This window comes from Piliocolobus tephrosceles, chromosome 1 (genome assembly GCF_002776525.5).
Source record: "Piliocolobus tephrosceles isolate RC106 chromosome 1, ASM277652v3, whole genome shotgun sequence".
Lineage (NCBI taxonomy): Eukaryota > Metazoa > Chordata > Mammalia > Primates > Cercopithecidae > Piliocolobus > Piliocolobus tephrosceles.
In genome coordinates, this window is record NC_045434.1 from 35,667,274 (window position 1) to 35,691,489 (window position 24,216).

Sequence of the window (24,216 nt, forward strand, 5' to 3'; positions counted from 1 at the left end):
AACAGTAACGGTTACTACTGGCTTGCTGGGGGGGAGAAAAAAAAGCAAGCCTTGCAAAAGTCTAGTAGTTGGAAAACCGGAACTCTATCCAAATGATATAGATATCCTGACTGTTAAGAGTGGGAGACGTTTCAGAAGTTCTCATATACTCCTACGGATTCCAGACTGAAGTAGGCATTTACAAAGGAAGTGAGCTACTACTGGCTTGATACAAGCTAAGACAGAGATACAAACCGCTGAAGCCTATCAATACTTAAGCCAGAGACCCACCACCTACAAAAAGAGGACTGGTCATAGCAGATCCTTAGGGCACAGAGATGAACCCCAAATCCAGGGGGAACAATTTAATGCAAGACGATGAAACTCAAAAATCAAGAACAAAAATATAGATAACCCCGTCAACCCAATATGAACTGCCGGTAGGGGCAGAGCCTGATAATAACAATGACATAAGTAGCAAAATGGAAGGGAGCAGGAGGGGTCATCATGAAATGTAACTATCATTCAAAAGTGGCCACCAATGCAATTTACTTTCAAGTATTTTATAATAGGTGAATTAACTTCAGCTATTCTTTTTTTTTTTTTTTTTTTTTTTTGGAGACAGAGTCTTGCTCTGTCGCCTGGGCTGGAGTACAGTGGCCCGATCTCAGCTTACTGCAAGCTCCGCTTCCCGGGTTTACGCCATTCTCCTGCCTCAGCCTCCCCAGTAGCTGGGACTACAGGCGCCCGCCACCTCGCCCAGCTAGTTTTTTGTATTTTTAATAGAGACGGGGTTTCACCCTGTTAGCCAGGATGGTCTCGATCTCCTGACCTCGTGATCCGCCCGTCTCGGCCTCCCAAAGTGCTGGGATTACAGGCTTGAGCCACCGCGCCCGGCTCAGCTACTCTTTCTAGAAAAAGAAAAAAAAAGATAGATGACAAATGTCAATGTCATTTATAACTGGTAGGAAATCCTAGAAAAGTAATTCCCAGAGTGCACTGGTTTTATGGCCATCCACTTCCCCCTGTAAACCTAACAAAACTATGCAGGACATAGGTTAAAAAAGACACTGTCAACATCAACAGATAACAAGTTTGCTCCCACCACATTTAGGATAAATGGCCAAGCATATAGTGGACAAATGGAGAAGAGGGCCTCATCCTTCTTGAGTCAAGGTCCCTGGAAGAGCTTCTGTGTTCTGGAGTGAGTACACATTCTTACTTTTTAAAGATCGGAATTAAACCAAAAAGTTGGTCCCTAGTTTCCTGAAGTAATTCAGCTCTGAACTACAACTGTAGCAAAACACTTGCTATACCTGCTCATATTCGTTAAGCAGTTTCATATTTCTAACTGTGATACATGACAGAGGTGATTCTTACATATCTGCATTTTCAGGTCCCCCACAGGGTCCATCCACATTGAATCAACTGTCTTATCTTTTAAACAGACAATACTACCACCTTATAGTTATATTACAGTTGCTATTTTCTCAAAGTGCTCTCATATACATTATCTTAGTTATTAAAACAATGTGAACAATAAAGTTTTATTTTTAAGAAAAAGGAATGTAGGACTAACTAGGTTTTTTAAAAACTCAAGTTGGTTTTCTTTACTACAAAGTGCACATTGCTGTGTTGCTGAGGTCTGTCCAAAAGAATGACCCCATATGATTTTTTAAATGACTGAATTCTACTGAGTGCTTGCTTTGCTCGTGTTCCCATTACTCCACATTCAAATCCCTTAAGGTCAGAGTGTCAGGAGCATGTGCTTTACATAGTGTGCAACACCACACAGGCTGATTGTCAGTCTGAGCCACTTGTTTGCAGTGTCTCACATGGCAGCAGGTATGGTGGAAAGACCCCACAACCATAAAGTCAAGAGACTTGAATTCTAGTCCTGGCTCTGCCACTAATTAACTGTTGAGACAATGGGCAAGTTACTGAACCATCTTCTGCTAGTTTCTTAATCTATAAAGAAAAGGGTTGGGGTACTAACAGTTTTCAGATAGCCGTGGGTGTTTGAAACACCTGGCGAGATCACTGGAGAATATACTGGCCGAGACCCCAGTCCACTGGGAATTCTGATCTGGAGTGGGGCTATTCCGTCAGTTTGGTCAGTTTGGCTTTTTTTTTTTACCCCCTAGGGGATCCTGCTGTGCATCCCTAGACTGGGTGTTAGTAATAGTAGTAGCAGTTTAACATTTATAGAGTGTGCTCATTGTGTGCCAGGCACTTGAGCTAAGTATCTTACAAATATTATCTCATTTAATCCTTACAACAACCCTGAGGTAGTTACTATTATTATCCCTGTTTTACAGTGAGGAAACTGGGGCTCCCAAGGTTAAATGACTTGCCTTTTAGACCGGCATTAGAGCCTAAACACTAAACCACTATCTATACTGCATCCTTTAAACTCAAAATCTCCATGATTTTAGTTAAACAAAAATGGGCAGTGCCTTAGTAAAGTCAGCATGCTTTATTACCTGGGAAATATTTTACTGGCCAACTTTCAGTTGAATCCTAAGAAACTCTCCATCTAACTTAAATCCTAAAATGCTGCTGGTAAAGGGTCTCCACTATAACGACCTCTATGTACAGAGGTCATCTGGAAAAACACTGAATGAATTTCTTAGGGCCAAATTTTTTAAGGCTAATCTCTGAAAATCATGATGGAAGTCTACAGGAAAATATATACATTTAAATTTTACACAAAGCCTTTTAAGAAAATACTTTAGGTAAAGCACAATCAAGATGCATTCAACACAAATCACGGCATTTTAAAGTAGGAAATCTAAACTGAAAAAATATTATCTGTACATGAAAGGAATCAAGCAGTGCAGCGTAACCACGTTAGAAACTGTCAATGCCTTGTACGTGGGCCTTTTCTCACTGCTTTTAGAATAGTTAAAATTAAACTACACTTTTAGTTTCTAGAAGCAGTTTTCTCTGCTTTGGATTCAAACCTTTTAATTTACATAAGGGTTTGTGTTTACGCTGGTCCTTTTCAAGTAGAAAAAGGAAAAACCTAAATTATGCTTGTAGAGTAAGTTGACAGTGCCTCTTTAACCTGAACCTTGAGCCCGCAACCCCTGAAGTTACATAGTTCAAGCATCATGTGGACGGGGTGTGCTCCAACAGTCAATGCCACTCTTGACAGTGTTGACAAAAATCAATTCCATTTATGTATTATGCACCCACTGTAGGCAAGACAGAGCTAGGTGCTGCCCCTGAGTAAGACACAGCCCCCACCCCCTACCCTTCAGATTGTTATTGGGGGAGAAAACCAGGGAGCCTAAATACACTCAGTAGTGTTCCTCCAAGGCTTATTTCCAGAACTCTCAAGGGAAAATAGAGCCCTCGCTTAAAAAACAAAGAACAAAAAAACCCTGAAAAACAATTATAATCCCTTAACTTGCATCCCACAACAACAGGGATAAACCTAAAAAGCAGCATAATAACGTTCTGAAGTTTTAGCTTTCCCATCCTCGACCTTAAAAGGCTAACTGCTAAAACGAGTTCTTCAAGTTTATGGACAAGTATGATGAGCGAGAATGGCAGGAAAGAAGGTGGGAAAAGGACGGCTGGTTTTCACATCTGAGTTCTCTTCCAACCACTACGAGGACATGAACCCGATCACTAGCTGCCTGTGCTGCAGCTGCAGGCGACATACTGCGGGGATCACCCAACACCTGCCAGGAATGCCCAGCACCGCTTGTCTCCTCTCATCTTCTTAACCTGAGCCTCCTTTGGAGCAGCAATGGTAAGAATCAAGGTTTCCTTTCTTTCCAATGAAAACTCAATTTTGTTCTTGGTCAAAAATGCCAAATCAATTCAAAACATAGTTTCCCCCTTAGTATTCCAGCCCAATCAATACAATCTCAGCAATTCTTAATTTCATTAATATTTTCTACTCAGCAAATAAGAGAATGAAAAACCATTCAGCATGACAACACTGCACTGAAAGAGCTTTCCAGAGAGGCTCTCAAAGGGATAGCTGTACACTTACTTGCAACACCCTTGAGAACATGCACTATTACCTTAATTGAATAGATTAAGAGATGGGGCTGTGGTTTGACACTGTATCAGTGACAGAGCCAGGAAGAAAACTCACTGCTCAATGTTGAATTCCTATCTTCCTAAGCTAATATTCCTTTGAAAGAATAAAATAAAAATACGTGTGTATTGAGCTCTCCTTGGGGAGGATGGGGGAAGTATTCATAAAGTTCTAAAAAGAGTATGAAGCAGTAATTGGAATTAGACCCGATACCAAGAACATTAATAATACCTAACTCATTAGATTCACTTCCATGCCATCCTAATTAGCTTCCACAATTACAACTAAGTAGAGAAGGAAAAAGGCCTATTTTTCAAGGGCAAAACATATTTAAGGACTAAGTCATTAGGTTCCCAAGGTCTAACTGGTGCTCCCTGAAAATGACTACTCTCCAATTATGCATTCTTAAAATAGAAGTGAAATGACAAAATAAATAAAGAATATTCCCAATAAGATCTGTACAAATAAACACAATGATTGGGTGGGGGGTAGGGAGGAATATGTGAGAAGAAAAGCACATGAGAATAACGTGGGGGTGATTCACTTCAAATCCACACAGAGGAGCATGCCTCTCCCTATTCTCTACCTAGATTGGGCTTAAGGTGATAAGGGAGGGGAAAGGTAGAGAAACAGCCATTAGGACCAAGTCAGCTTTTCCTCTCAGTCACAGGTCACTGGGTTTCAAGAAAAGACTATCTCCCTGGTATTTTAGTTGATAAAGAAAAATACACAGCTGCTCAAGTCCTTGGCCAGTATGTCAGTATGCAGGGGAACTGTATCCGAACAGGATTCACTCCCTTGTGAGAATCTGTAGGGACTACCATTTTCAAAATCAACACTGGTTAATGCTCTGAATGCTACCAGGAATAAAGGAAGACAGCCTGCCCAGCAAAAGACAGAGAAGAACCACGAGGGAGACCCCTGTACTTATGGTTTACAGAGAGCCACCACCAAGCAGGAAGCCGATCCTGGTCCATTATGAAATAATATACCAGACTGGGAGAAGTGACTTCTGCTAATCTGTGTAAGATTTCAGAAGGTTTTCAATCCCCTGCTTCAACTTTCCAGCATTCTTTACTTCCTGCACTAATACACCAGCGGAAAACAGGACAGAGGCATTCAGATAGGGCCACATTTCCCAGTTTTGTGTTGTAGCACTCTGATTTGCAGTTCTTATTACAGCAGCAATGGCCTTGTGGAAGCAAGCAAGGCTAACATCTGCTTCCAACAGCCCTGAACAAAAATTTCTCTGGGTATATTCCCAGCTTTCCTTTCTTCTGTCCCACCAAATTCATTAGGTAAACTGGAGCATAATCACCATAAGTACCTACCAGAGCCCCAAGTCTGGGCACAGCTGCTGCGGTCTTGCTGAGAGCAGCCCTGCCTAGCACCTCCCAGCATCCCAGGTAGGGATGGGCTGCATTGTCTTCCTTATGACATACACATGTTCCCTATTTTCCAGTGCAGTTTCCAACCCTGTCCACTACTGCCTCGCCCCCACTTAATTTACCTCTCCTATACTTATGTGGTTTGCTTCTTATTTTTGAGATGAAACTGTAAACGTGAGAACTCAGGGATCTGAGGTACTTCACATAAATACACCCAAGTATGAGTCTTTCATTTTCTGAAAACAAGAACACAGGAAAACAAGTCCCTTTCCCTCTCCCCTCAGAAATGTGTGCATTTTCCCACCAGGCTAACAGTGGCTACCTCTGCACCACATCACTGATTTCCTGTACACATGACAATAAGTTATTAAGGACAGGGTTTGCCCCGGGCACACCAGCAGCTGCTGAGGACACCTGTAGCTCCTGAAGGCTTAGTTCCAGTTTGCTCACAGCCTCTCGGAAGGCAAATTTGTTGCGAGTTTGAGGGATGCAGTCCACATAGCCTGAGCAGTAGTCGAGCAGCTGGTGTCCAGTGTCTACCAGCTGGCTGTTGGGCACAGGTTCCGTGATTGCACTGGACAGTAGGTCAGCACATTCCAGCAGGGCCTCTTTGCTGATTTTGTCTGCTGAGATTTTCTCACTGGCCTGTTTGGTTTTTCTCAGAGCCACTTTAGTACCTGCTGTGCCGTTGGCCATTTTGGCTGGCGAGATGGAAGATGTGGGCAGAGGCACTTGAGGTGGAGGCATCACTGGCCTCCCAGCTTTCCCACTGACAGGCACTGCACCCAGAGCTGCCTTCTTTCCTCCTTCCTGTGTTTCTGACGTGGACTGTCCTGCAGTCGGGGCAGTCAGCTCTTCTGTAGGGTCTGAGCAGACGGACGGATGCTGCAGTAGTCTCATCACTGGTGGTGGGGGTGGGGCACACTTTGGTTTTACCCGTCGGGGTCGGTCCTTGTCTCCAGAGGATGTGACCTGATGCTCCGATAAGAGCTTGAATTTATTCCCCTGAGAGTCTGTGCCAATGAGCTGCACGTCAGCTGGAGTGTGTTTCAGAGTGGGTGAGATAAGGACTGGCACTTTGTGGTTGTGAGTGGTTGGGAGGACGGAGGCAGCCTTGGCTGGAGAAGGCCAGCCTGGCTGCTCTCCATCCTCTAGAACTCCAGCCATCCCAAGTCGTGTCCCACCATTCTTCTCTTTGCCCTTGGGGGCAGCTGCCACTCCAGCCACTCCCACCCCTGGAGGGTCCTTCTCTGTAATGGCTAGATCCCCAGAGGGCGTTCTGAGAGGAAGAGCTGTGGCTCCTCTGGGCAATAACTTGGCTTTTGGTCTCTCCCTGCTTGGAGCAGCACCTTCCTCTGATTTTTTTGGAAGCATGTCATTGGCCCTGTCCACATTCTCTTCTGGCTGAGAAGAGGTGGACACTGTCCTTTCCAGCTGGAGTTTGGACCTCTGGCAGTTCCTGGGAAGGGTCATTGCCATCCTATCCTGCTCTGGAAGCCCTGAGGACATGGAAGATGTAGAGTTTGACCTTGGAAAAGGCTTGGAAGTGTCATCACTGGCTGTGGGTTTACCTGCTCGTAAGCCCAGTGTCTTTTTGATTAAGCGTGGTGTAAAGAAGCCTGTGATGCCAGACCACCCACCCCCAGCAGTGCCACTGCCCCCACCCCCACCACCGTCGTCATTACAGAGGTTCCTCTGTGCAAAGCTCCCCCCATAGCACTTGGGTGGCACCAGATTCGCCTCTTGCTGGGCAGGAGTGAAAGAGAACCCATCAGCATGCTGTAGAGAAGCAACAGATGAGAAGTTACCCGTGAGTTCGTATTTCTTATGGGGCTGATTCTCCATTTCTCGGAAGGAGCTGCTGCGTTTGGGGGGTGTGGGAGCATTTCTCTTTTTCATGAAGGAGCTGAAGAAGCCCCCCTTCCTATCCCTGGTGAAGCATGTCTCTTTGGCATCTTCCAAGAGGCTGCTGGGTGACTTGTCTCTTTGCTTTCGAGGCAGTGCTGGGGATCCACTGGAGGCCTGTGCACCTCTGATAAACCCTGATGAGAAATGGCCGATCAGTAACTTAAAAGACAAGAAGTGAATCTATTACATTTGAATTACCGAGGCAGCATTATGAGTTTTGTCAGCATTTATCAAGTGTCAGGTGTTGGCAGGACTCAGAGATAAATAATACATACATTATCGTTTCACAGTGACTGGTGTTCCAAATGTGATGTGAGTTTTAAAAATTGGGGGAGACAGGGGGCCGGGCACGGTGGCTCACGCGGGTAATCCCAGCACTTTAGGAGGCTGAGGCAGGAGGACCAGGAGGTCAAGAGATCGAGACCATCCTGGCTAACACGGTGAAACCCTGTCTCTACTAAAAATACAAAAAATTAGCCGGGCGTGGTGGCAGGCACCTATAGTCCTAGCTACTCGGGAGGCTGAGGCAGGAGAATGGCATGGACCCAGGAGGCGGAGCTTGCAATGAGCCAAGATTGTGCCACTGCACTCCAGCCTGGGTGACAGAGTGAGAATCCATCTCAAAATAAAAGAAAAAAAAAGCCAGGGAGGAGATAACCCGCCGGTTATTACCTCAACACTCATCCTTTCTTTAAAAACCATCGCACAACCTCTTCTCCTCTATCAGGTTCAGCAAAGTTTTTGATGGAACCATAAAGATGATACCTACTTGGGAACCCAGGGTTAAGGAGATGAAACTTAAGAGTTGTATGTTGGATGGATAGATCAGGACAACCAACAAGGGCAATGCGGAGCCAAGGGCTTCATGGGTAGGTAAAAGAGACGCTATGCTTCCCTTTGGAAGACGGGCGTGAAAGTGGACATAAAAGCCTCATACTCCCTGCTTCTTTCAACAAAGCAGTTCCTATTTTGGTTCTACCTGCCGAGGGACCCATACCTGGTGTTAAACTGGAAGCAGAATTTTCTGTGGCATCCTGTGCCCCTTCAATGTTCTCCTTGTTCTCCACCTGTTTCTTCAGTGTCCGAGTCTTGGAAGGAAGTATAGGTAGCCGGGGCAGGTACGGAACAACAGATGACGAGGAGGCGGCTCTCCCAAGCTCCTCAGCTACCTCTGTGAGGAAGATAAGAGGACCGATAAAAAGTACAATTTCGTAACAGAAAAAGGGAGTTCTTTTCAGAAAAGGCACACAACTGAGAAATAACTGGCAAGTAGAGTACTAAAATACATACACGGAATCATAAAGTATGTACTCTTTTGTCTGGCTTCTTTCGCCCAGTACCGACCGTCTCTGTAGATTCGTCCACGCTGCTATATGTGGCAGGGGTTCTCATTGCTGTGTAACATGCCAATGTGTGAATATACCACAATCCGCCCGTTCTCCTCTTGATGGATGTTTAGGTTTTTTCCAGTTTGGAGTTACTATGAATACGTTGCTAGCATCATCCTGCTATGTGTCTTTTGGTTCACAATGTTATGCACGTCTGATCGGCACAATGTAGGAGAACTGGTGGATCACAGGGTATATGTGCATTCAGGTTTATTAGGCCCTGCCAACCTGTCCCCCAATGGCAATACTATTTCACATGAAAGCTGTGGTTACTCTGCATGCTTGCTAAAATTTGATGTTATTATTTTTGGCTTGATTCTTTTTTTTTTTTGGAGATGGAGTCTCACCCTGTTGCCCAGGCTGGAGTGCAATGGTGTGATCTCGGCTCATTGCAACTTCTGTCTCCCAGGTTCAAATGATTCTCCTGCCTCAGCCTCCTGAATAGCTGGGATTACAGAAGCTCGCCACCACACCCAGTTATTCTTTGTATTTTTAGTAGAGATGGGGTTTCACCATGTTGGCCAGGCTGGTCTTGAACTCCTGAACTTGTGATCTGCCAGCCTCGGCCTCCCAAAGTGCTGGGATTACAGGTCTTTTCAGAGAAAAGACAGAGCCACAGTCTTTTGACAGGGAGTCTTGCTCTGTCGCCCAGGCTAGAGTGCAGCAATGCGATCTCAGCTCACTGCAACCTCTGTCTCCCGGGTTCAAGTGACTCTCCTGCCTCAGCCTCCCAAGTAGCTGGGCACCCACCACGCTTGGCTAGTTTTTGTATTTTTAGTAGAGACAGGGTTTCACCATGTTGGCCGGGCTACTCTCCAACTGCTGACCTCAAGTGATCCATCCACCTAGGCCTCCCAAAGTGCTGCGATTACAGGCGTGAGCCACCATGCCAGGCCAGCCTGATTTTAATTTAAGCCTTTCTGGTAGGCCGTGGATTGGTATCTCACTGTGGTTTTATTTTGTATTTCTCTATGATGAGTAATGTTGAGCACGGTTATTGGACATCTGGATATCCTCGTTTACTAAGTTAACCTTTAACTCCTTTCCATGTCAATATATCCAAGAAGGCCGGGAGCCGTGGCTCACACCTGTAATCCCAGCACTTCGGGAGGCAGAGGTGGGTGTATCACTTAAGGTCAGGAGTTCGAGATCAGCCTAGCCGACATGGCAAAACCCCATCTCTACTGAAAATACAAAAATCAGCCAGGCATGGTAGCAAGCGCCTGCAATCCCAGCTACTCGGGAGGCTGAAGCATGAGAATAGCTTGAACCTGGGAGACGGAGACTGCAGTGAGCCGACATCACACCACTGCACTCCAGCCTGGGCGATAGAGTGAGACTCTGTCTCAAAAAAAAAAAGTGTATACACACACACACGGAATATCATTTTAAATATTCAGCTATATGGATGTAATAATTTACAGTCCAGTAGATATTTCAGTTGTTTATAATTTCTCACTATTATAAACTATACTTTGATGCAATGTCCTTGTAGTTAAATCTTTGTTTATATTCTTAATTATTTCCTTAAGATCTATTTCCAGAAATGGAATGTCTGGTTATTGTTTTTACAACTTGGTTCTGCTTTGTAGATGTAGTTTATACTTATTTTTTCCTTTTTTCTTCCCTACATCCTAAGTATTGATGCTTAAAGAGCTACCACACTTACTAAGGTTACTGATAGGGAGGCTGAATAAATTTCTAATTAAAATATAATTTCAATTTTTTGAGACACAAAGATGCACTGAAAATAGCAAAAAAGCAACACAGCAATAATAAAGGTCAAAAATTAATTCAATACCATGAAACAGAGTCCAAAACTACAAAAGTTGATCATTTCTTAAATGTAACTACCATTATCGCCACCACCACCACTATCCAGAACTAGTCACCAACAGTAAATCCAACAGATTCTCACCTTCAGAAATGCTGGAGTCATGGAACATGGTTTCAAAAGCTTGGTGTGTTTCAGCAAAAGAGGGCCTATCGGCAGGGCTCCATTTCCAGCCTGTGTAACAGAAGAAGAAAATATTAAAAACTCCTTGCAGAAGTTCAATATCCAGTGGTATATCTAATAATGAGTTCTATGCATCATGATGTGTACTTATTAGAGTTTCAGCATGTTCACAATGATAGCAACATAGCTCTAGACTCAGAGGTATAATGAACCCACTTTCTAAATTCCTTTTTCCTTTTTCTTTGAGACAGGGTCTTGCTTTTTCCTTTTTCCTCCAACTGGAGTGCAGTGGCACAATCTCGGCTCACTGCAGCCTTGACCTCCTGGGTTCAAACAATCCTCCTGCCTCAGCTCCCCAAGTAGCTGGGACTATAGGTGTGCAACACCACACCTGGATAATTTCTTTTTTTTTTTTTTGAGACAGAGTCTCACTCTGTCACCCAGGCTGGAGTGCAATGGCATAATCTCGGCTCACTGCAACCTCTACCTCCTGGGTTCAAGTGATTCTCCAGCCTCAGCCTCCAGAGTAGCTGGGGCTACAGGCGCATGCCACCACGTCCGGTTAATTTTTATATTTTTAGTAGAGACAGGGGTTTCGCCGTGTTGGCCATGCTGGTCTCAAACTCCTGACCTCAGGCGATCCACCCACCTGAGCCTCCCAAAGTGCTGGGATTACAGGCATGAGCTACTGTGCCCAGCCAAAATGAACGCACACAGCAATCTCAAACTACTGTATTTTTTATATAGACAGGATTTTGCCACATTGCTCAGGTTGCTTTTGAACTCCTGAGCTCAAGCAATTTGCTCACTTCGGCCTCCCAAACTGCTAGAATTACAGGTGTGAGTCACCACACCTGGCCATGAACCCACTTTCTAAGGCTGGGGCTTCAATTTAGCCTCAGCTCCTATTCCCTCTACTAAAAGGATGAGGAGAAACAGGGAGACGGTTTAGAAAATGGCAAATTTTCTTCCACTTGAAAATAAAAGAAGTAAAACCTGTCTTTAAACTCAGCCTAACCATACAAATAATCAACTGTATATATTCAGAAATATAAAAGGATATCAAAAAGGAGGAGCTCAGAGTTCATTTTTGACAAAGTGCAACAGAGAACGTCAATGTTCAATGAGGAAAGAACACAGACTTACGTTTAAACACAACTGCAACTGGGACCAGGCCCGGTGGCCTACACCTGTAATCCCAGCATTTGGAAGACTAAGGTGGACAGATTACTTGAGACCAGGAGTTTGAGACCAGCCTGGTCAACATGGTGAAACCTTGTCTCTACTAAAAATACAAAAATTAGGCCAGGTATGGTGGCTCACGCCTATAATCCCAGCACTTTGGGAGGCTAAGGCGGGTGTATCACTTGAGGTCAGGAGTTCGAGACCAGCCTGGCCAATGTGGTAAAACCCCATCTCTATCCAAAATACAAAAATTAGCCAGGCATGGTGGCAGGCGCCTGTAATCCCAGCTACTTGGGAGGCTGAGGCAGGAGAATCGCTTGAACCCGGGGGTCAGAGGTTGCAGAGACTGCACCACTGCACTCCAGCATGGGCAACAGAGCGAGACTCCGTCTCAAAAAAAAAAAAAGTAAAATTAGCTGGGCATTGTGTGTGTGCCTGTGGTTCCAGCTACTCAGGGACTGAGGCATGAGAATCGCTTGAACCCAGGAGGTACAGGTTTCAGTGAGCCGAAATTGTGTCACTGCACCCCAGTCTGGGCAACAAAGCAAGACTGTTTCAAAAATAACACCAACAAAAACAAACAAACCTTGCAATTTAATTCACTACTCACTTTCCTACTTTTTCATCTGCGAGCAATCGGATGCTTCTGTTTATCCATCACAGAGGTTATTTTTATGCATTCTTCACAGTCTTTAGCAACCATTTTTATCTAGTTGAAAACAGCCCTCCCCACCTTAATCTCTACTCAATTTCTTATCTTATTAAATATGCAAATGTCTCTGAAAAACTGGGTCAATATTTGGGCCATAACAACTATGCTTAGGATTCCAGTAAGATTCAATGGTATATGATATGACAACTGCCTGATCAATGATAAATTCTTTAAATGTCATGAGGCTGGATTCAATCTAACAACACTGAGAGGAGAAATGTTTCTAATTTTGTTAACTATTCTGAACTGCTAGCTTATGCCTTCAAAATTAAAACATGCAAAAATACTCACATGCTCTCATAAGTTCATAAACCTTAGGGGGGCATCCCTCAGGCTGTTCCATTCGATATCCTTTTTCTAGTAGGTCATAGACCTGAGACAGGTCAATACCTGGATATGGTGACATTCCATAGGTAGCAATTTCCCACAACAGTACCCCAAAAGCTGCATAAGGAATTAAAATAAGCACTTAGTGTTTCTTCTCCGATTTATAATTTATTTTAGATAATCAGGTGATTCTCTTTCAAATTTTAGGCGACGTTCACACACTACTACAACAACATTAATATATAATATACTCATCAATTCTTATAGCACGGCTTGTCCTTCTAAAATATTTGCAACAGGAATGCTGCAGATAATCTCAAGACAGTTTTATTTAAATTTCCCAATTTTTATTTAGATTTCCTTTACTATAATGAGGGAAAATAAACTATGACCATTTAAGAAGTCTGAGGCATAATTCAACTATTCTTAGAAAAGTTTTTGATATACAGTAGTCACCCCTTATGCCATGGTTTCACTTCCCATAGTTTCAGCTACTCACAGTCATCCAAGGCCCAAAAATATTAAATAGAAAATTCCAGAAATAAATTCTAAAGTTTTAAATTGCATGCTGCCCTGAGTTGCATGATGAAATCTCAAGCCATGCTTCTCCTTCCCACCTCACACGTAAATCATCCTTTTACTCAATATATCCACAACATAGATGCTACCCATCCCTTAGTCACTGAGAAGACCTCTCAGTTATCAGATCAAAAAAAGATTATATACCCAGGGCTTGACACTATCCTTGGCTTCAGGCATCCAAGGGGGGTCTTAGAATGTATTCTCCTCCGGATAAGGGAGAACCATTGTATCTAATAAGTATAATAGTTTTAAAGTCAGCTAATATAAGAGGAGTAAAATAAAAACAGATTCATTTAAAATCAGATAAAATTCAGAGCAGAAAAAATTTTGATTTTTGTCACAGTTATTTGAGTTTGAGATTTCTAGTTAAAAGTGACTTAGAATCCTATGACTATTTCTGTTGGTCCACAATCCAAATTTCCAGATTCTTCAGTCCACTAAGCCAAGTCATATTACTTCTCAGAGCAGTAGAAACCAGATCAGTTAAGACAAATTCTAGATGAAACCTGTTGCAGGAAGTCAGGGACCCCGAATGGAGGGACCGGCTGGAGCCGCGGGAGAGGAACATAAATTGTGAAGATTTCATTTTAATATGGACATTTATCAGTTCCCAAAATTAATGCTTTTATAATTTCTTATGCCTGTCTTTAATAATCTCTTAATCCCTTTATCTTCATAAGCTGAGGATGTACATCACCTCAGGACCACTGTTGTGTTAACTGTACAAACCGATTGTAAAACATGTGTGTTTGAACAATAAGAAATCAGTGCACCTTGCAAAAAAAAACAGAGTAACAGCGATTTTAGGGAACAAGGGAAGACAACTATAAGGTCTGACTGCCTGCAGGGTCGGGCAGAATAGAGTCATATTTTTCTTCTTGCAGAGAGCCTATAAAAGGACGTGCAAGCAGGGAAGATATTGCGAAACTCTTTTCCTAGCAAGGATTAATACTCTGGGAAAGGAATGAATTCCTGGGGGGAAGTCTATAAACGGCCACTCTGTAAGTATCTGTCTTATGCGGTTGAGATAAGGACTGAAATACGCCCTGGTCTCCTGCAGTACTCTCAGGCTTACTAGAGTGGGAAAAAACCCCACCCTGGTAAATTTGAGGTCACATCAGTTCTCTGCTCTTGAACCCTGTTTTCTGTTGTTTAAGATGTTTATAAAGACATTACGTGCACCGCTGAACATAGACCCTTACCAGTAATTCTACTTTGCCCTTTGCCTTGTGATCTTTGTTGGACCCTTAACAGGAGTTTCTGATTTGCCCTTGTCCTGTTTCCTCAGAAGCATGTGACCTTTGTTCTCCTTTTCGCACTTTGAAGCATGTGATCTTGTGACCTACTCCCTGTTCTCTCACTCCCTCCCCTTTTGAAATCCTTAATAAAACTTGCTGGTTTTGCAGCTCAGGTGGGAATCACCGTCCTACCGATATGTGATGTCACCTCTGGAGGCCTGGCTGTAAAATTCCTCTCTTTGTACACTTTCTATTTCTCAGCCAGCCAACACTTATGGAAAATAGAAAGAATCTACAGTGAAATACTGGGGGGGGGGGTTCCCCCAATAGAAACCTCATCACACTTCCCTAGAAAAAAAAAAACAAAGCTCTGTGTCACAGTACTCTGCAAATTAGTGATAAAACCTAATGTGAGGCTGGGCGCAACAGCTCACGCTTGTAATCCCAACACTTCGGGAGGCCAAGGCAGGTGGATCATTTGAGGTCAGGAGTTTGAGACCAGCCTGGCCAACATGGCGAAACCTCATCTCTACTATAATGACAAAAATGAGCTGGGCATGGTGATGCATGCCTGTAGTCCCAGCAACTCTGGAGGCTGAGGCAGGAGAATCGCTTCAACCTGAGTGATGGAGGTTGCAGTGAGCTAAGATTGTGCCACTGCACTCCAGTCTGGACAACAGAGCAAGGCTCCGTCTCAAAAACAAACAAACAAACAAAAACAAACCAAACCTAATGTGGAAATAAGGTGCTTTACAGAGAGAGGATTATCAGCACTCCAATGTAATATGAGATCTAGACTGTGAGCTCTCTGAAGGCAGGGACTTCTTTTTTAAAGCTAACTTACTTTCTCTCTTTTTAGTTTGAGACAGAGTTTTGTTCTTGTTGCCCAGGCTGGAGAACAATGGTGTGATCTCGGCTCACCACAACCTCCACCTTCTGAGTTCAAGTGATTCTCCTGCCTCAGCCTTCTGAGTAGCTGGGATTACAGGCATGCGCCACCACACCCAGCTAATTTTGAATTTTTAGTAGAGACGGGGTTTTTCCATGTTGGTCTGGCTGGTCTTGAACTCCCAACCTCAGGTGATCCACCTGCCTCAGCCTCCCAAAGTGCTGGGATGACAGGCATGAGCCACCATGCCTGGCCCTAAACTTTGTTCTTTATACTCCTTTTTTTTTTTTGAGACAGAGTCTCGCTCTATTGCCCAGGCTTGAGTGCAATGGCACCGTCTTGTCTCACTGCAACCTCTGCCTCCCTGGCTCAAGCAATTCCCCTGCCTCAGCCTTCAGCCTCCTGAATAGCTGGGATTACTGGCATGTGCCACCATGCCTGGCTAATTTTTGTAGTTAGTAGGGATGGGAGTTCACCATGTTGGCCAGGCTGGTCTCGAACTGTTGACCTCAAGTGATCTGCCCATCTCAGCCCAAAGTGCTGTAATTACAAACAAGAGCCACCACACCAGGCCTATACTTCTGTTTATGCAAAGTTCTTAGCACAGTCCTGGCAGCTAGGAGGTATTTAACAAATACTTGCTGAATAACTGAAGAAGAATGGCAGGTAAAGATAGAGGACACTGAACGTCGTAAGAGAACCTCTAAAGAATCAAGACATTAAAAAATAAAATAAAATGACACACAAAAAAGTCCCTTTCAACCTTACCCCAGACGTCAGATTTAATTGAGAAGGTATTGTAGGCAAGACTCTCTGGTGCTGTCCACTTAATAGGAAATTTGGCTCCAGCATGAGCAGTATAAGTGTCTCCAGTCATCAATCTACTTAAGCCAAAGTCAGCCACTTTTACCACATGGTTTTCCCCCACTAGGCAGTTACGAGCTGCAAGATCTCTGTGGGAAAGAGAACCCTAATGTGATTCCATTCAGACAGCGAGGAAAATGGTCATGAACACTCTATTCTTGGTTCTTTGTGTTACAGGCAGAGTTAAGTAAGTGCTGACGAATATGGTAGTATTTTCTGACAATCACTAACATCTTAGAAAGCCCACTAATGATACATCACTGTAGAGCACTCATCAAGAAGCAGAATAAAGCAGGCGTTATAAACTGGGTCCCTATTTATAAGTATGCTGGGATAGGTGAGCCATAGATGCTTTTCTACAAGACTTTAAGTTATTTACTAAGGCAGAAAACTATTTTAAAAACTCAGCCACTAGGCCAGGTGTGGTGGCTCACGCTTGTAATCCTAGCACTTTGGGAGCCAAGGTAGGTGTATCTCCCGAGCTCAAGAGTGCAGGACCAGCCCGGGCAACATGGGGAAACCCTGTCTACAAAAACAAACAAACAACAACAACAAAAAAAAAACACTTAGCCAGGCAAGGTGGCACATTCCTATAGTCCCAGCTACTCAGGAGGCTGAGGTGGGAGGATGGCTTGAGCCCAGGAGGCAGAGAGTGCAGTAAGCTAAGATCGCATTACTGCATTCCAGCCTGGGCGATGGAGCCAGACTGTCTCAAGAAGGGAAAAAACAAAAAAAAAAAGCCACTAGATGGTGAAAAAGGATCTTGGATACAGTGCTAGGCAAAATAAAGAGAGCTCTCTGGCCAGGCATGGTGGCCCACACCTATAATCCCAGCACTTTGGAAGGCTAAGATGGGAAGATCACTTGAGGCCAGTAGTTTGAGACCAGACTGGTCAACATAGCAAGACCCCATCACTATTGTAATTATTATTATTTTTTTCAAAGAGAGTTCTCAGTATTGAGAATAGCAAAGGCCCCTTATTAATACTTTAATCAGAGTACAGTAGGTTTGTTTACAAGTTAGAAGTGACATCATAACGGGCCCTGTGAAATACGAAATTACTTTCTTGAATCATCCGAAATTTTCTGGGAAGGTTCTCACATTCTTCCTTTTATCTGCATGTCAAGCAGGATAGCTTCATGGTTAGTCAGAGGTAAGTTTTACACACCTATGGATGAAATTCTTCTTCTCTAAGTACTCCATTGCAGAAGAAATCTGAGTGGCCATGTAGAGAAGCACAACTGCAGTCACCTCTTCTCGGTTGCATTCTCGGAGGTAATCCAGCAAATTCCCATATGGCATGTATTCAGTCACAATGTAAAACGGTGGCTCCAAAGTACAGACACCTAAAAATTGAAGAATGGTGCTTGTTTTTGTTAGTGTACATTCAAACACTCCAAACCACTTTGGTCAAGAATAATTTGACAATTTTTCAGGTCTAGTTCGGCAGTAATCTTTTCCCTTTTTACCACCACATTCTCTGAAATTAATAAGCAAAAATCAAGAAGCTGGTTTATATGGGAGTCCTTGCTTCCACCATATTGTTCTCTGGGAATTCATATGCCTCTGAGTATTTGTCTGTTTGAGCAAAAGCAGCGTACTTATATTAATTCTATAAGGGGCCAAGAAAACCAACATGTCCAGACTTTTGTACATGGCCCATGATTCTCCTCCTCAACTGCAGGTTAACAATACTTATTCAAAAGTAATAGCAATTGTGCACATGCTGAAGACTATGTGAGCCCCACCTGTAATACTGCTTTGTAAAATGATTTTCATTGTTTCCATAGTCAAGGAATTCACTGATATATGGCAGATTCCTTATAAAAAACCAACAAGAGGTCAGGTGCAGTGGTTCACACCTGTAATCCTAGCACTTTGGGAGGCTGAGGCAGGCAGATCACTTGAGACCAGCAGTTCAAGACTTGACTGGCCAACGTAGCAAAACCCTGTCTCTACTACAAAAATTAGCTGGGTGTGGTGATGCATGTTGAGGCACGAGAATAGCTTGAACCTGGGAGGCAGAGGTTGCAGTGAGCCAGGATCATGCCACTGCACTCCAGCCAGGCTGACAGAGCAAGACTCTATATCAAAAAAAAAACAAAAACCTGGTCCTATTTTTAAAAAGTAAAAGAGCTTAGTAAAAGAGTTCTTTGTAACCTGAACAGTGAAAAGCCAATCTAACATAGTACAGCATTTCCTGCTTGTAAAGGTAAACTGATGGGTGTGGTCACAGTTTTTAATTTGCTTCAACAGTCCTTTAATGTCTCTTTATTTTGCAAAAACATTTCATGAGTTTTTGGTTCAGCACCATTTTGAACACTTCTGAACTTTAAATCTGGGGCAATTAGTACAAACTGAGCAGTTTTATATACTAAAATCAATCAAGCCACTGCTTCTTGGGCCATTTTTAAACACGGAACCTACTGGTTAAAATAAGTACTTATTGAAGTGAATTTAAACCTGCAGCTTCCACCATGGTGACTGAAAAGAAAGCTTTGGGGCTGGGGGAGCGGGGGAAGGCTGGGCATGGTGGCTCATGCCTGTAATTCCAACATACTGAAAGGCCCACGCAGGAAAATCACTTCAACAGCAGCCTGGACAACAGAGTGAGACCCTGTCTCTTAAAAAAAAAAAAAAGCATTTGGAGATAAGAAGGGGTCAAAGGACAAGCATTTTTGGAGGATATCTATGGTTCAGGCAAGGTTCCTCACCTAAAAGTTGTACCAGATTAGGATGCTTGATTTCCTTCATTACTGCAGCTTCTTTTAGGAACTCTTCTACCTCCATCGTATCTTCCTGGAAAAAGGGAAAGGTAAGAAAGAAGAAAACGAGAGGGACAAACCCCCAACTTAAAATCATTTGATTCATCTCACAATCCTAAAGCTTCAGCTTTAACAGTAAAAAGAAGTATCTTTTGAATATTTTAGCATATTACAAGAAATAATTTTTATTTTAATTTATTTTTTTGAGACAGGGTCTCACTCTGTTACCCAGGCTGGGGTGAAGTAGTACGATCTCACTGCAACCTCCGCCTCCTGGGTTCAAGCGATTCTCCTGGCTCAGCCTCCCAAGTAGCTGGGATTACAGGCATGCACCATCATGCCTGGCTACTTTCTGTATTTGTAGTAGAGACGGGGTTTTGCCATGTTGGCCAGGATGGTCTCCTGACCCCAGGTGATCGGCCCGCCTGGGCTTCCCAAATTGCTGGGACTACAGGCGTGAGCCACCACACCCAGCCGAAATGATTATTATTTTAAGAAGTCCAACTTAGAAACAAAAATGTCCTGGAGTAAAAATTAGCAGGAGAAGCAAAATTCAGCAATCATGTCCTATAATCAACTGAAACACAGGAGCCCTGTATTGGATAGTTCAGTTCTCTCATAGTTTATTTCTCCAGATATCTCAGGCTTTGAATGAGGAGACCTAGCACTTAGCTGCTTACATACTTATCTTCTTGATTAGATTATAATCTTCTTAGAGAGCAAGGCCTTATATATTGCTTTACATTCAGAATATGCTTAAGAAACAGAACTGACTACTACTTATAGCTAAAGAATAGCCCTTATGAGTGATATGCCAGAGACAGTTACTGAGGGTCTGGGACAATCAAGTGAGTGAAAACCTTATAATTTGATACTGGGAGGTTTAAAGGAGACATATAGTTGTACCAGGAAAAAGATTTCTGTGAATGTTAAGAAGTGATCTAACTGCAAAGAGACAGGAGGAACAACAACAAGGGAGAGAAAGGACAGAACAAGAAAGAGGCCCATGATTCTCAGATAAGGCACAAACAATTCTGTCCAGCAGGGGTCGATCTCAGGAAGCAAAAGAGCTTATTTTGCTTTTATAACTTTTAATTTGCTTCTAACCTCCCACTAAGATCTACATCAACAGCCTCCAGAGACAGACCTTTCGCACATGTGGGTTTCATTGCATTGCAGTGAATAATCTACCTCTGCACTGTCAGCAATGGCACTAGGGTTAATCATCACAATTTGCTGATGTGCTTGGCACCAGTGGGTGGAAAGTGTTCCAAAGTTAACGAAGAGCATGCCGATATTTCCAAGTGATTGAGCACAAAAGAAAAAGATGCCTGAAAACTGTAATTCTCAGCAACCCACCTTCAATGTTTTCACAGCAACTGTAAGGCTGTATTTCTTCCAGACGCCAACATAAACCTCTCCATACTGACCGCCCCCAAGTTTGTGCTTCATGGTAATATCTGTTCGTTCCATTTCCCATTTGTCGTGGATGGGGGACACACCATAGACCGTAGGCTTATTACACTTGGGTGCTGGGTAGTGTAATGTTGTCACCAGCCCATCAGCCACTGTGGAGTGATGGTGTACAAGCTCTGCCAAGGTGCTGAAGCGGCTCTCAGCAGTCACATATACCTGGTAAGAAAAGCAGAAAAGCTAAACAACTTGAAAAGAGATTAAGAATTGTTTTTTTAAAGCCCATATTTCACTGGCCTGAAGATAGAAGGCTATCTTTAAAAAAAAAAAAAATTTTTTCTGCCGACAGGGTCTCACTATATTGCCCAGGGAGGTCTCAAATGCCAGCCTCAAGCAATCCTTCTGCCTGCACCTCCCAAGGTGCTGAGATTACAGACTGAGTCACTATACCCAGCAAGAGTTTATCTTAATTGAGGTAAATTAAAAAGTTAAATGATGACTGCAAGGGTAAACACAGAACTTCAGTTTAATCTTATTTAATCTGCCTTTCCTATTCTTCCTAAATTAGTCTTGGGGAAAACCTTCCAAGATCTCTCTCTGGATCATCAAGCTCATTGGTCTTCAAATATATATATATTTTCATATATATATGTATTTTCATTTATATATATATATGGTTTGTTTGTTTTTTTTTTGAGACAGAGTCTCCCTCTGTTGCCCAGGCTGGAGAGCAGTGTCGCAACCTCAGCTCACTGCAACCTCTACCTCCTGGGTTCAAGTGATTCTTCTGCTTCAGCCTCCCAAGTACCTGGGATTACAGGCACGCGCCATCATGCCTGGCTAATTTTTTTCTTTGTAGTTTTAGTAAAGACGGGGTTTTACCATGTTAGCCAGGCTGGTCAGGGACTCCTAACCTCAGGTGATCTGCCTGCCCCAGTCTCCCAAATTGCTGGGATTACAGGTGTGAGCCACTGAGCCCAGCCAGTCTTCAAATATTTTTAAGCCACAAGACTGTGGACTCAACTACAGAAGATAGGTAAAGAAGAGATACCCTGATCAAAGTAAGCAAGCAAGGACCTGGTGTTTTGTAAAAATTTACAAAATATCACCTCACTCTTGTAAAGAACATAACTTGAAAACCACTGATTTAGATGTTTTTGGTAAGAGTATTCAAATATTTCATAATTTCAATTACGATGTACATTTGAGTGTCTAGGCCATTAAAGAAAGAGTCACAATTTACCAGTGGCCAGCACTTTGGGAGGCTGAGGCTGGCGGGTCACTTGAGTTCAAGAGTTGAGACCAGCCTGGCCATTATGGTGAAACCCTCTCTCTACTAAAAATACAAAAATTAGCTAGGTGTGGTGGTGTGCACTTGTAGTCCCAGCTATTTGGGAGGCTAAGGTGGGAGGATTGCTTGAACCTGGGAGGCAGAGGTTGCAGTGAGCTGAGATCATGCCACTGCATTCTAGCCTGGGTGACAGAGCAAGATTACGTCTTAAAAAACAAAAAAAAACAAAAAAAGCCACATTGGATTTCACAGAATTGCTTACAACATAGTTAATTTGCTAAGCAATAAGAAATATAAAGTAAGAGGGAATTCTCTGGTCTTCTCTCCCAAGGGAGCTTTAATTTTTATTTATTTTTGAGAAATAAGGATCTCATTGAGTTGCCCAGCCTGGAGGGCAGTGACATAATCATGACTCACTGCAGCCTTGACCTCCCAGGTTCAGGTGATCCTCCTGCCTCAGGAGGCTAGCTTCCCAGGTAGCTAGGACCACAGACATACCACCACGCCCGTCTCATTTTTTTTTTTTTTTTCACATCCAAAAACTTTATTGGACACAGCTCCGCGCAGGGCCACAGCCAGGCGGTGAGGGCAGCTCCATCCAGGAAGTCTCAGCAACAGGAACCCACAAAGCGACACTCTAGATGAGGTTATAGATAGCTGGGAGATGAGGGCCGCTCCGCAGATGCGTGAACAGGCCAGATCTTTATAAATAAACATCCAGTAAAGAGAAATGACAACTCTAAATCATCCGCATACACAGAGCACTCTAGGGGGTGGGGCGCCGGGGGCCTGGAGGGGCGATGAGTGGGCCCAGATGTCCACGGCATGGGGCGGGCGGGGGCAAGGCCAGGAAAACAGACGATGGGCACTAGGACACTGCGCATGTACAAGACCAACTACTAGGGGCGGCGGCCCGGTGCGTATGTGTCAGGCTGTTCGTTCTGGAATGAGGAAGGGTGGTCTTTACATAATATTCTGTGGCTGGTGGGCTCGGAGAGGGTCTACTTTGTGGAGAGGATGAGGGCGACGATGAGATCGTTGAGGCCGAGCACCTCTGCGAAGATGAGAATCAGGATCATGCCCACGAATAGTCGGGGCTGCTGGGCGGTGCCCCGCACGCCAGCGTCCCCCACGATGCCGATGGCAAAGCTGGCTGCCAGGCCGCTGAGGCCCACGCTCAGGCCGGCGCCCAGCTGGAGGAAGCTCCTGTAGAGGCTGATGTCGTCATTCAGGGAGTTGGCGATGAGGACTGCCACCACCAGCCCGTAGATGGCGATGATGCCAGCCATGACCACTGGGATGATGGACTTCATGATCAGCTCTGGCCGCATGACGGACATGGCAGCAATGCCGGTGCCCTTCTTGGCTGTGCCATAGGCAGCGACCAGGGCGCTGAAGACCAAGGCGGCCGAGGCGCCCATGACGGCGAAAAACGAAGCATACTCAGGACCGCTCTTGGACTCGGACATGTCTGCAGGTGGGGACAGGGCGAGCTCTGTGGGCCGAGGCAGTGGCGAAGGTGGGGGAGAGGACGGGCCGGGAGCTAAAGCGAGCAGGCGGGTGGCGGCGAAGGCAATCCGGCCGTCAGCCGCTGCCGCCCGGCTCATTTTTAAAATTTTTTGTAGAAACGAGGTTTCACTATGTTCCTCAGGCTGGTCTCCAACTCCTGGGCTCAAGTGATCCACCCACCTTGGCCTCCCCAAGTGTTGGGATTACAGGCATGAGCCACCACGCCTAGCCTGCTGTTTATTTTTTTAAAGACGCTTTTGGCCGGGCACAGTGGCTCATGCCTGTAATCCCAACACTTTGGGAGGCCAAGGCAGGCGGATCACGAGGTCAGGAGATTGAGACCATCCTGGTTAACACGGTGAAACGCCATCTCTACTAAGAATACAAAAAATTAGCCAGGCATGGTGGTGGGTGCATGTAGTCCTATCTACTCAGGAGGCTGAGGCAGGAGAATGGTGTGAACCCGGGAGGCGGAGCTTGCAGTAAGCCCAGATCGCGCCACTGCACTCCAGCCTGGGCAACAGAGCGAGACTCTGTCTCAAAGCAAAAAAAAAGGCTTTTGTTTTAGTGTACACATAAAAGTATACATAAAATTCATAAACGGAAAATTTATAATTTTTACAAAGTAAACTCACCCATGTAAACACCACCCACACCAAGAATTATAACATGACCAGCACCCCAGAAGCCTCCCGTATGCTCTCCAGCTATTTACCCTTGCAAAGATAACCACTATGCTGACTTTTTTTTTTTTTTTTTTTTTTTT

General features: G+C 44.1%; 2 protein-coding genes across 4 annotated transcripts in view; both read right to left on the reverse strand.

Moving 5' to 3' along the window:
• Window positions 1-2,117: 2,117 nt before the first annotated feature.
• ABL2 (ABL proto-oncogene 2, non-receptor tyrosine kinase) overlaps window positions 2,118-24,216 on the reverse strand; it is a 128,405-nt gene continuing 106,306 nt past the window's right edge. For all 3 annotated transcript variants that reach the window (XM_023231257.2, XM_023231255.2, XM_023231256.2), the window contains 8 exons: window positions 20,597-20,869; window positions 19,187-19,271; window positions 17,641-17,818; window positions 16,376-16,560; window positions 12,863-13,015; window positions 10,636-10,725; window positions 8,327-8,500; window positions 2,118-7,463 (listed from right to left, as the gene is read on the reverse strand). In XM_023231257.2, coding sequence (XP_023087025.1) covers window positions 5,740-7,463; window positions 8,327-8,500; window positions 10,636-10,725; window positions 12,863-13,015; window positions 16,376-16,560; window positions 17,641-17,818; window positions 19,187-19,271; window positions 20,597-20,869 — 2,862 coding nt within the window. In that variant the 3' untranslated portion in view covers window positions 2,118-5,739. The remainder of the gene's footprint in view (window positions 7,464-8,326; window positions 8,501-10,635; window positions 10,726-12,862; window positions 13,016-16,375; window positions 16,561-17,640; window positions 17,819-19,186; window positions 19,272-20,596; window positions 20,870-24,216) is intronic.
• On the reverse strand, window positions 22,456-23,574 carry LOC111555320 (V-type proton ATPase 16 kDa proteolipid subunit-like). Its single transcript, XM_023231258.2, has one exon. The coding sequence runs from the start codon at window positions 23,546-23,548 to the stop codon at window positions 22,943-22,945; it is 606 nt and encodes a 201-aa protein (XP_023087026.2). The 5' UTR covers window positions 23,549-23,574; the 3' UTR covers window positions 22,456-22,942.

Excerpts from the sequence above, each read along its gene's own strand:
- LOC111555320 (XM_023231258.2), bottom strand. The coding sequence starts at position 23,548 with ATGAGCCGGGCGGCAGCGGCTGACGGCCGGATTGCCTTCGCCGCCACC.